Raw genomic sequence first — 12,476 nt, 5'->3', positions numbered from 1 at the left:
TGATCTGTAGCTATCGCTGTGATTGATGGGAGTTGAGTGGCAGGTGGTGCTCCTGCTCACCCGCAGATTACCAACCCATCAGTCAGCATTTGGGCGAGCCTTTCTGAGGAATTCATGACATCAGACGCTGTAATTTCCCATCAGTGGCTGTCTGAGGTGATGCAGGTGTGAAAAAAATCTGCTCCCCGCCCCGAACGAACGCATTCCTGTAAGTGACTAATTGTTTCCCAAGCCGGTCATTGTGAGGCTTTATTAAATTAGGACTGTGCTTTCACTATCAAGACGGATGATTGATGCTAATGCCGCCAGTCAACCAGTTTAAACCATCACAGTCCATGCAGAAGATAGAAGGAGCGAAGCAACCATTGTTATTGAATCTCTCCATCTCTGCTTCATTTGTCAGTGAGGAGGCATCGTGACACTAATATCCGTATAATGATTTTGGCCAGAAAATTGAATCTCTGAGGGAATGATTGACTATTTTGGTAATACATCTTTAGCAAATGAGATGCTCCATTTGCCAAAGCTTAATGGAGAAATAATATAAATATAATAAATTAGGGGTAATTATAGTCGTCTGGCATGGCTGTAATGCTACACTGAGCTAGGAATTACTAAATAATTTCAATCATTTGTCAAATTAGAAACTATTTGTAAATTAGACGGCAGCGACATCAGGATGTAAGAATGCGCTGAGCACAAACAAAACGAGGGTCCGACCCCCCCCAGCCCTTTTAGCTTTAACCTCTAACCCTGAGGAAGCAGAGGAGTCACCAGGTGCAAAGGAAGCACCTCGGCGCACAACTTCCTCTGAGTGCGACAACTGCCCTGGGAGGTGTGTGTTTCAGAAAGAAGCCCAAACGGGCGTCGCACGAACTGCATGTGAAAACTGGTCAAACATGCACCGACACATGCGAGCACACATCCATAAATTCATGCAAGCATGCGCTCTACGCGTCATCAATCAGCCTGTGTGAAAACAAACTAGTTGAGGCCCTCAGCACTGAGGCGGAGTCAGATCTTACCTTTAAAGTGGCGTCTGTGTGTATTTAGTCATGACAGGAAGTGATTCTCCGGACCAGCCCGCTGACCAACACAGAGTCCTACGCAGGGCCTGAAGCTGAGATCAACAGTGAAGACCGTCACTGTTCACCGCTGCAACCGCATCCATTAATAATCTCTCTCCACAGGAACGGTGTCCACCCTTATTCTGGCAGCTCTGAGCCAAAGACAGACTGCAGTTTGGTACTTTAAAAATGTGCCTCGGGTCACATGTGTGAGATGGATGACTGGAAAACACAGCTGAAGTGCTTGCTACGTAGACAAGCCTTTAATAATGAGAATGATGGGAATTCTTCAGTGCCAGAGGTCTCCAATCCATCAAAACCCAAGCAGCCCAGCTTCGAACACGACAATAACACACAACGCACAACATTAACATATTAGAATCTCTCTGTGTGCCCTCGCTTTGAGGAGATGGCAAAATCAGTGAACGGAACAATGAGCCTGCCCCCCCCCCCCCCCCCACGCCACAACATTTCCAGCCCGGGTCGTAGCATGAAAGCGGCCTCTTAGATCCCAGCTGGGTTAGGGTTGGGTTAGGGTTGGCTGAGGTGCCTGGATTTGATCGCACGACAGCTTCTGTGCTGCAGAATAGACAGGGCACCATTGGCACCTTCTCTCTCGCCCACTCCCCGTCTGCCGGCGAGGGGGGGGCCCCGGCTGAAAGGTAAGGAGGTGGGGTTCCCTCTGCTGACAGATGCAGCCCCTCCTGCGGTTTTAATCTGCATGTCCAATCCTGTTAGACACCCTCTGCCAGTTTCGCCTTGTTCACAACCTGTAGTGGCAGCGTTGTATCCAAAGATGGTGCCTCATCACATACGATAAACAAACGGGCCCAGAGACGAAGCCGCAGTGCCAGGTGGACGGGGTTAACACCCCAAGATAATCTCTACTGACTGCACTGTTTGGGAACAGAAAGGTGTTGCTGCTGTTGTCACATCTGTCACAGCTGTCTCTGCGTCTTTGGACTGAACCCAAGCTGTGTGGGACAACTGCACATTTCTCCTCCTGAGATGGAGACTTCAGTACTGATTTGTATAAGTGCATCATTCAGCATTTTTCTTTAAAGGGAGAGAAATTATTTAGAGAAACGCCATCATCTGATCTGGTCGTATCATCAGATTTATATAAAAGCCTTATTCTGAGTAAAACAAATCCACGTCATGTTGACTCGAGTTAATCGAGCTGAACAACAAATTTACTCTCGAACTGTGTGACTCTTATCGTCATCATCTGCCGCTTGAGTCTGGACTAAATGGGGAGGCTGTGAATGGCTGAGCGTGTTTGATACTGTGAGGAGATAACACACACTGAGGACCGTCTCCTTCAAAAGGCCTTTGTGTTCCAGGCACCGCAGGGTGAAAAGAGGTTGGTGTGTTGTATTAATGTTTGGGGAACGACGCACGTGACTCCAACCGCACGCAGCGCCGGTACCAACTTTGTTCTCCGTGCTGATTGGGAGAAGGGAGCTCATAATTGCCCCCTCAGCTCGGAGGGGGCACTGAGGACAGTCTCATGGGATGAGGCGTCCATTTATGAGGCTGGCACTGAGCCCTGAGTGAGACGGGACTCACACAGCGCTGAAACTCAGTCTGGAGCAGACCCAAAAGCTTTGGTTTTCATTTTCCAAGTGTCTTTGATTAAGCGGCATGCGATAAACCGTTTGACCTAGAAGATAACGGTGTTTACAGCGTCGACCTGCCTTTACAGGGCAAATGCCATTTTTATGTTTCAAAGCATCACAACCGAAGCATGAACACAGTGAACATGTGTCAGAGATTTCAGACTCGCACACATCAGCTCGTCTCTGGCAGGCGAAAGACGTGCTTCACATGCCGGGCTGAGGAGAAGAGGGTCAGCGAGGATGCTGGGTCTGACACCACCTTATGAAACAGTGGAAGGCTGTTGCTGTCTCGAAGCGCCTGCAGGGTTCGTTTTCTGACATCATGTTGTGCAAATGGCTCATCAAAAAAAAAAAAATGAAAGAAGCGTTTAACTTCACAGCACATGATGCCGACGTCCATAAAATATGATATAATTGCCCTAATAAAAACACAGGCTAGGTCTTAACTGGGGACTGCCAGATCTCATTATGTGGAGGTTGGAAAAACAGACGAGTGGCTCATATCAAAACAGCCTCGACAATTATTAAACCAATTTTACAAGCGGATGGAGGCTGCTTAGCCTTATCCACAGCGTGTGGTTGGTTCTGGGGCTTCAGACTGGAGTCTCGGGAGGAGCCGAGGTTGTAATTGCTCCTCGTGGGGTTCACGACAGAGGAGACGGTTCCCATGAGACGACAGAAAGAGGTGGAGGGAAAAAAAAAAACCCCTCTGCTCGGAGGGTCCCAGGGTTTGCTGGGTTCCCACACATGGCGGGCCCCGTGGCTTCCCCATGCGGCGGCCCCAGGTATGTGTGGTATGTCACCTGCACGCAGAGGGAGCCGCTGAGGATGAAGTGTGAGAGACTCTGAGAAAAGCCTCTAAATCTCTCTGTGTAACTGGCTCCCGACCAAATTGTCCAATCAGCCTCGACCTCAGAAGCACACTTTGGACCCGTTACTCAAGAATTCAGCTGACACGCTGAGGGAACGTCCCGGAGCAGACATGGCGTGAGAACGGGGGCCCCGCGCTGAGGACGGCATTGTCGGTGGATTTCTACTGTGTAATTACGCTCAATTAGTTTGAGCTGCTCAGTAATAATATCAAACTTCTCCATTTGTCTGCCTGACGACGTGGGAGCCAATCCCATCCAGCTACAGAGCCCGCTCCCCTGCTTGGTTTTATGTCTCCATCCTGCATTGTAACATCCAGCTGTAATGGGCTGCGGGGGGAGGACAAGGAGGAAATCCAATTTTTGCAAACCGGACTCCATGCTGGCTTGCCATCGAATTCATTTGCACTTAAATTTAGCATAAACCAAACTAATTTGTCTGTTTTGGAGCTTGTTTCTGGGACAATTTTATCATCTCATTTTTGCCACTGGCGAAGGGGCCAGTGAAACAAGTTGCAGCCTGATATAAGAGCATGGCAGCAAATCAGCACGTAAAAGACTTTATATGAGGAGGAGGCCTGACAAAAGCCAGGGGGATTTAGTCCAAATACTTTGGAGATAAACAGGAAAGCAGTACCACATGCTGTTAATTCAATACAACTCACAACTATGCGGCAAGCGTTTAATCAGTAATGTGGAGCACTTGATTATTAACCCTCCCCTGCAGAGTGTTTTCAATTTGGACTTTTGTTATCAATTATCTCTGAGCATGATTGCACTGCTGCACACACACTCAGGTTTTGGCAGGGAAAAGGGTGTGGAAGAGAAAAGCAGAACAGACTCACAGATTTAAGGGACTTTGGGCTGATGAGTTGAATTTTGAAATGCATTAGCTACACTGCACACTGTATGTAGGAGCACAGCAGGCCGCTTTTATTGGATGGAAATGAGATAAAGCGTTAAGCATATGGCTGGGACACAAATTAAACCAAACACTGATAAAGGAGTACACCTGAGGCAGTGATAGGCGTCCTGTGTCAGCCATTTCATCATATCTATTCTAACTCGTGCCTTACGGTGATCATTAACTTTTTGGATCCGGATCATTCCTAAAGACCGCAATCTGACAGTTCAGCCAGGTGTGCGTAGGTGTGAAAATGGGCAAAGCTTCAATCTGCTTGCAAGTTATTTTCTTCACATTCCTCCCTCCACTAAACGCTGTTAAACCATGCAGATCGTGTCTGTGCTGGCAGCTCAAACTCTGACCTCGACCTGTATTTCAGGGCTTTTCTTCACTCTGCCCATAAGAACCTAAAACACAGGAAGGTTTGGAGGAAAAGCAGAACTGGGCGGCTCATCCTGGTGTAGTTTGGACTTCTTACTAAGGAGAGCTCGACTGAAATAATATGAATGAATCGGGCTGTGTAGCTGATAGGAAATGAAGGAAGCTCCAGCTGTCTGCCATCAGTAACAGTCTATTGAATCAGAGAAACCTCTGAGATGATACCGAGGTGTCAGACCAGTTTTTGTCGAGTGTTTACCTGCATGGAAATGCTGAAGTAACCCCCTGCGGTAGCCTCTGGCATATAGGATAGACCCCTTACAGGGCTTCTGTGGTGACCTAGTTAAAGCTGGCTGGCAGCAGCGAGCAACAGCTCACCGTGCACATCCCTGCATGACGAAGGGAGTCTCATCTGCAGGCGGGCACCAAATGATAAAAATAAAAAGAGGCACAGAATCAGCCCAGCAACATGGCAGTTATGTAATGCAAACGGTGCCCCAGTTACCGCGACTCTGAGCTGCATAACCTGATCCACATCCAGATCAGAGGCTAGTAACACTGACTAAGCGTCCACTCCCTGAGCTTGAGGTCGATTTCTTCTTTTGAAAGAAGCCGGTCACTTTGATCAGCTTTGACACAAACACACCCAGAAAAGTTCCCTTCCACCTGGCCTGCGTGCATCATGGAAACATATGCTGACTCAATGTGTGTGGTGGTCCAGGCTGACATTCAAGCTCTGTGTTCACCAAATTACCCATAGATGATTGATGGAGCTGTTTCTGAAGCTGCACTGTGTAATCTATCCAAAGAAGAGCAGATATAAATATTTTACCTGGTCCTCAGCTGACATATGGTATTTTGTCTGGAGCTTTGTGTGGAACTGAAGATCTGTCAGGGGCGTCCCCAGTGGAAAATTTCCCTTGTTCATCATCTTAACAAGCCATAAAATGCATGTAATGGCTGAAATGCGTGAAAAACAATGAAGCAGGGCCAACCTGTTTGTGTGTAACCTTCTGCAAGACGGGGAACAGCGGTGTGATGAAGCTGAGTGAGCAGAACTCTGTGAAAACACCAGGTCAGACTCTGTGTTTATGTAAGATACACTGTTAGCAGACATGCTCCTGCATCGTGTCAATTCACGATTCACGAGCGGCCGAGACGGAGGGAGAAGCAGAACACGGACACCCTGACGGAATGTCACAAACCGTCCACTTGTGTTTTCTCAGATGCCTGAAAAAATAAATGAATCGGAGGCTCATATCCTCCCAGGAAAAGGAGTGTTTACAGGGCTTAGTAGGTTTATCTGTGCCAGGGACAGCAGGGCCACGGGGGCCACAGACAGAAAAGATAAAGTTTGATCATTGCTGCAGGAAGGCGAACAGTAAATGTTTGAGCTTGAATGCCTGACCCTTTAAATTACTGCAGACTGTAAACATGCAGTCACTGACAATCATTGACTGAGTGAGATTCAGCGATTCACAAACACATGAAACACTCCAGAAGGCAATGCGCTCTTTTCTTGGCCGTGCCACACCGAGGAGTCATATCTGCACTGCCACCAGAGCTAAACTGGACCTCTACCAAAGTGCTCCGGGCTTCCTCATGTCCCACAACCTAGCATCCTTCTGCTCCTGCTGCCCCGAGTGAGAATAAATCACCAGGGGAGAAAAAAGAAAGGAGGAAACGGAGGTGAAGTAAGACAGAGAGATGAAGTCAGAGGAGAGAAAAAAGGAGAAAAAGCGCTTCATGCATGGATAGTTAGGTGGACAAATGTGAGCATGTTGAATCATAAAACCATATCACAAATATGACCTACTTTCAGCCTCACATTAAATCAGGTTGCCGTGTATCCAATTAAAGCAATTAAAGCGACAGTACATCTCATATCACATAATGACTATCAGCCATGCTGATAATGTTCTTGGAAAATCAAACAGTCGTTAGATAAGAAAGCATGTCAACAGCTAATCGCCCACATAAGTTACACAGACACAAAGTCAACTCGCTGTGAATAAATCAGTCTTCCACACTCTCTTTTTAAGTCAGGAGTGATTGGCAGACTTTGAGGTTTCCAAACCCCAAAGATTAGTTTTTTATGCTGTTGGATACAATTCTGATGTTCTTTGAATCACAATTGAAGATTTCTGACTTACTGTTTCTGGTGTTAGAACATAGAAGTGTAAATATGGGCAAAATATTTAATGGTGACAAAATGGTGAAGATTCGAGTACGTTTGACTTTGTTCATGGAGTTTTGATAAATAATGGAGCCTTACATTTTTACGCCCTGCTTTTCTTCTCTAATATCGTATCAAATTAGTCTGCAGATTTTCTCGCTATTTTCTGACACTGAAGTTGAATCATTTCAGAAAATCCCCAGATGAGAAGAAATGCATCCAGAGCTGCAGCTCTGTGTCATAACAATGCGACCGTCCACTTAAGCTTTGTAAGGTTGGTCATAAAGTCAGGTCAGGTCAATAGAGTGTATTGACATGTTTCGGCTTCATTAAACCCTCACAGTCAATAATATATGCAGGAAAGCACAATGTGAACTACAAAACTGCCCCAGAAATGTACACAGCTTCATGCTTTTATAGCTTTTCAGCCTGTGGCCTATTTCTCCTTTAAAGGAAAAGACCCGCAGTCTTCAGCTGTCGCCATTTAATCTGCAACAAATGTATTTTTGATGACTTCTGCGATTCCTATATCAAAATGCTATTTTAAGCCTCTTGATTTACTATTTCCTGTGCGGTGACCATACAGTATGTGCTGAAGGAACGGGGGGGGGGGGTGACATCTTTCACTCCCCTGCAGACACAACACGGCAGCCGCTGTATGGCTGCACTTGACATTCCAACGAGGCAGTCGCGAGCAGATTCACCTTCAGTTAACCCTGAACCAAAACAAGTTTCCACTCCTGTGATTCACAAGTGCGGGGCGGCACACAGATAAGCCTGTCAATCACCGGCAGCCAGACTGCAGCTCACAAGCAAAACCATTTCTTTTATCTCCCTAATGTGCCACCACTTATTTAGATCTTTAATGCTTGACAGTTTTCACCGATTCATCATCTGTAATCTGATCAGGAGAGGCCTGAGATTTTCTGTCTGTTCCAAAGACAGATTTATTCTGCCAGCAGCTTTAGCCACAGTGCATGATGGGACAAAAGGGCGTCACCTGTGTGACTGACTCTCTGGGAATTAGAGCCCAAACAAACCGCAGCCATGACAGCTTGATCCAGAAAACAAGACTGTAAAAAACTGTCTACCAACCATTTTGAGATAAATTGTTTCTAGACGTTTTCTTTTGAGGGTAGAAGCTAAAGCCCAAAAGGACATTCCACAATGTCTATTTCCTGTCTGAATGACCCGTCTGACAGACCAGTGGTGTTGGGGAGTGACTTACCGGCAGGCTGCCGTCCGAGGACAATCTTTTTAACTGCTCTCTGCTCTCCAGGTGTCTGTTCATGGTCTTCCTGCCTGGCGGCGATCTGCACACCTGTGAGGCCCTGAGGGAGGGAAAAGGGGAGGAGTAGGAGGGGGGAGAAAGTCAACAAGGAGGACCTTATGTCCGGCAGGTCACGTTTGCGCTCTTATGAGGGCTTTTATCTTTTACATGAGCTCAGAGTCCAAGGCGACAGCGGCGGAGGCAGCAGGTTCAGAGTTAGCCGACTGCCTTTCACTTTCCGTTGCAGTTCCGTCGCTGGAGAGGCAGCGGAAGTGTTGACCTCTTGCCGCTGGCTCTTGGTATCACTCTGGCTTCCCGCCCTCCAAACCCAGCCCAACCCAAAACTCAGAGCTTCGGGCCTTTTGTTTTTCTAGGCCTCTCCAAACAGCGCTGGGAACCAGTCCGACCTGGCCCGGCTGAGGCCGAGGCCGAAGATAAACACTTCACTTCACGCATACTACTCCTTTACAAAGAGCCCACAGCTTTAGACTCAGTGTGGCGGTCCACAGAGTAAGCACAGCACTTCCTCATTGGTGAAGACAGGGTCAAAGGTCGGCTGATGGGCGCCTCGGGGTCAGAGGCGACACAGCTTGTGTTACTGTGTGCATGACTGCATGCATAAACGCTGGCTGCGTCTTACATAACTAAAACAGAGATGGTGGCTTCAGTGCCCGTGAGATTAAAACTACCCTTTAATAGTGATGGAGGTTAACCATCTGTGTCACAGCTGGCTAGGTTTTGATCAAATGCCATATTCCTTTCAAGTCAGTTGTTCAGCAACCTACTTATGCAACAACCCTTCCTAAGTATCCCAAAGCCCCCATTTTCTGCTGAGGGCTCGATCAGTTACACCCCGTCTCCAGCTCCAGCAGCGTGACTGCGCTTGTCAAACATCCCCACGCATCGACATGACACGTTCCTTCCACCGCCATTCTGCCGAGTCCAAACTTATTGACGTGAAGCTGCACAACGTCAGATCGCATGCAGGATCGGCCTCTAGCTTTCCATCCTGTCCTCATGTTTTATTTCTCAGCTCAACACGTCGGAACATTTCTGAATCCCTCTTGGCTATCTAGATTAGAGGGAAGCCGGCTAATCAGGGAACAGGATGTGAAAGGCGACGTCTTTAATGACACAGAAACATCAGAGTCCTGCCTGTCACTCTCTCTCTCTGCCTTTGCTCTGACTAATTGTGGAAGTGTGTTGCATCAGATGAAGTAGTCTGGTCTATGTTTAGATTACATTTCAGTTTGGTCCCTCTCTGCTGGAGATTAGAGGAGGAAGTAATCCGTCAGATGCAGAGACGGGGGGCAGGGTATCAGAAATTTAGAGTGAATGATTAAAATGGATTATAGCTCTGTGCCTGATTGCCCAGGCTCAATATAGAAAGCACTGATGACACTTTCCTCAGGGTGTAGGCAGCGTGAGCGACGAGGTAGTGCACGGATCGGAAGTGATAAAGATTAAGCAAACATTTAAAGCTAGATATCAGGGGCATTCAGATAAGGGCGAGTGATAAAAGACAGGAAACCTCCGACTTATGACAGTGAAACAAACCAAATGACAGCTGATGTTCATGCTGTCAGCTGCCCTGAAACTCCAACTCCATGCTTCAGCAATGTAGATTCACGCGTTGACTTTCCAGCTATTACACATTTCAAAATGAAAAAATATTGATTGTTTGAAAGCCAAGTAGCTGCGTAGATTCATCTCCTTATCAAAGCTCTATTGTTTGAGAATATGGCATTTGTTCAGCTACTGTTTGGGCCTTTATTCCTCTGCAGTCCATTATGTTACACAACATCTCACCCATTAAGAATTCAGTGGGCAGGAAATCTGATTGGCTGTTAAAAGCTAATGGCTGTAGTCATCAAACTTCTTTAAGAGGAAATGAAACGCTTGTTGGCAACGACAAATACTAAAATATGTAATGGTGTGAGTCTGGTGACTCGTTCTTTGTGTCTGTGTAAAGTTTTTCTCACAGCCCTGAATGGGCTGCTCTCCCTGCTTCCTGTTTCTCTGTGATTTACACCAAAAGTAATTACTGATATGTTAAAGCGGTCCTGTGTTGACCTACACAAAGTGACACGCGTCGACGCCTATAGTCCGCATGGCCTCCAGCCGGCCCATCCAGCCAGTCGGCAAACCAGCCAGTGGGGTGGAAAGGATATAATCAAAGGAAGCCAGGAGGACGCTGACATCTGGGAGTCTTTGTGCTGTAGGCCTAATTAGATGCCAGGGTGAAGGGAGGAGGCACGGCAGGATGGGGGGGGTGCTCTTTTTTAACATCTGCTCCAGGAACAGGAGAGGACCCAGCTGAGGTCACTGAGCCCCAGACAGCTCCGAACTACAACGAGGATAATGTGAGGGGATAACAGCTTAATGATAACACTTAAACCCATTGAGAGATCGCTGTACAGAAAAGCTCGCAGATAAACGGTGATAATAAGCCCAGATTGTCCATGAATATGGATGGTCATGACTCAGATTTGATACTGTTCCTTTGTAAGCTGAGACGAATTAGGCAGCTGTGCATTTATTGCAATCACTGGCCTTTTTTTTTTTTTTTTTTTTTTTAAATCCTGAACATACAGTAAGAAGCAGGTTTGCTCCACCCTCTGAAGTGTGACAGTGACAATTCTGCCCTTTGTACAGCACAGCCAGGCGTGTTCCCATTTCACACCACAACGAAGAGAACCTCTGATTGAGGACAAAGTGCAGAACAATCACATCAGAATAACCTGCATTGATTCAGTCACGAGTCAGACATTCAACTGTACGATAAACGATGGTGCAAAAGTTTAAATGTTTCATCTGGAGGAAAAGAGCTCGTGATGGAGATGAGTTTTCAGTTAGAGTTCACATCTGTCACAAATCTTTTTGAAAACGTAGAGGTCTCAGTTATAAAAGCCCCCGGACTTGTGTGATCAATACCCTGATGCCCCCCACAAAAAAAGACAGAGCGATGCCAGGAAGTGGCAGTTCCTGAAATGGATGGTGGGGGGATTGGACATTGATTGGTGCACCCCCTTTGCCCCAGGAACCAATTCATTTTGTCTCTGCCTGCCTTGAATGAGAGAGCGAGGTGGGAGGGGGCGCTGAAACAGGGTCAGAGCGGCAGCATCCCCCCACACTACAGAGCCCAGTCCTCTCTTTATTTTTCTTCTGAATGATTCATCCAGATTGCCATGTCCGGGGAGAAGAATGAATGACCGGGAAGATTATACGTTTGAGTCTCGCTTTTAATTCGCCTGCTACACTGAGGGAGGTGGGGGGGGGGTGCTTTTGCTTCCCATTCACTGAGGAGAAAATTGAAGCATGCAAGTGTCTGATGTGGGGTTTAACGTGCAGAGAGGGGGGTCCATCTGTACGTTTGCGGCACAGATGGTCGATGCTGATCGGATGTTTTGAGTCCCTCTGCTGGCCGGCCTGTCTGGTCCTGCCTCTGCATGTGTCCTGGTGCAGTTGGCACCACCCACTGTAGCCTGGCACAGCCTAACATGGAATTACAGTGTCTGAGAGCCTCAAACAATAAGCCATACTTTACCCTGCTCTCTTGTTTTTACTCTGTTAGCAAACCAGTCATTATGTTAAATGTTATGTCTTTTCCTCGCATTTTTAAAGTGTGCGCTCATGGCTGCTGCCACAGTGTATCAGTGTGTTACCGCACTGGTAATCATAACACATTTAACATTTAAGTATTTATCACATGGCTGTGAAAATGAGAGGCTTGCCGTCAAGGCTAATAGGTTAATTAAACTGTCCCTTTAAAATGAATGCTGAAGCAGCAACACAGGTAGAACACATGTCAAAACAATGCTCTATTATGTAACTGTGATTATGTTCCTCTTGGAGAATCTTATCATTTATTCACTTTTATTAAAACCAGTCGGAACATGTGCACATCTTCATCCTCTCTGGAGTTGTGCTGCATGTGCTTGTTTTGTCTTTCTGGCATCTGAAGCAGATTATTAGGGGAAGTATGGACTTGTAGTATAATAAAAGAGGTTTAATTGTAAACTATCCTGACCATGAATAGTTGAGAATAGAGGCTTTGTTTCCCCGAGCAATGTTTCTGTGCACATGATTATTGTCTAGAACAGTGAAAAGAAGCAAACGAAGCACAAGTTTGTCTCTCTGGCATTTAAACAAGATTATTTGGGGAAGCGTGGATTTGTAGGCTGATTTAAAAA

The 12,476-nt window shown here is 46.7% G+C and overlaps 1 protein-coding gene across 3 annotated transcripts in view; it reads right to left on the bottom strand.

The window, feature by feature from the left end:
* LOC115053435 (nck-associated protein 5) overlaps positions 1–12,476 on the bottom strand; it is a 100,997-nt gene that overhangs the window by 86,682 nt on the left and 1,839 nt on the right. For all 3 annotated transcript variants that reach the window (XM_029518142.1, XM_029518152.1, XM_029518160.1), the window contains exon 2: positions 8,242–8,344. In XM_029518142.1, coding sequence (XP_029374002.1) covers positions 8,242–8,344 — 103 coding nt within the window. The remainder of the gene's footprint in view (positions 1–8,241; positions 8,345–12,476) is intronic.

This window comes from Echeneis naucrates, chromosome 2 (genome assembly GCF_900963305.1).
Source record: "Echeneis naucrates chromosome 2, fEcheNa1.1, whole genome shotgun sequence".
NCBI lineage: Eukaryota > Metazoa > Chordata > Actinopteri > Carangiformes > Echeneidae > Echeneis > Echeneis naucrates.
This window is presented reverse-complemented; position numbering and strand designations above follow the sequence as displayed.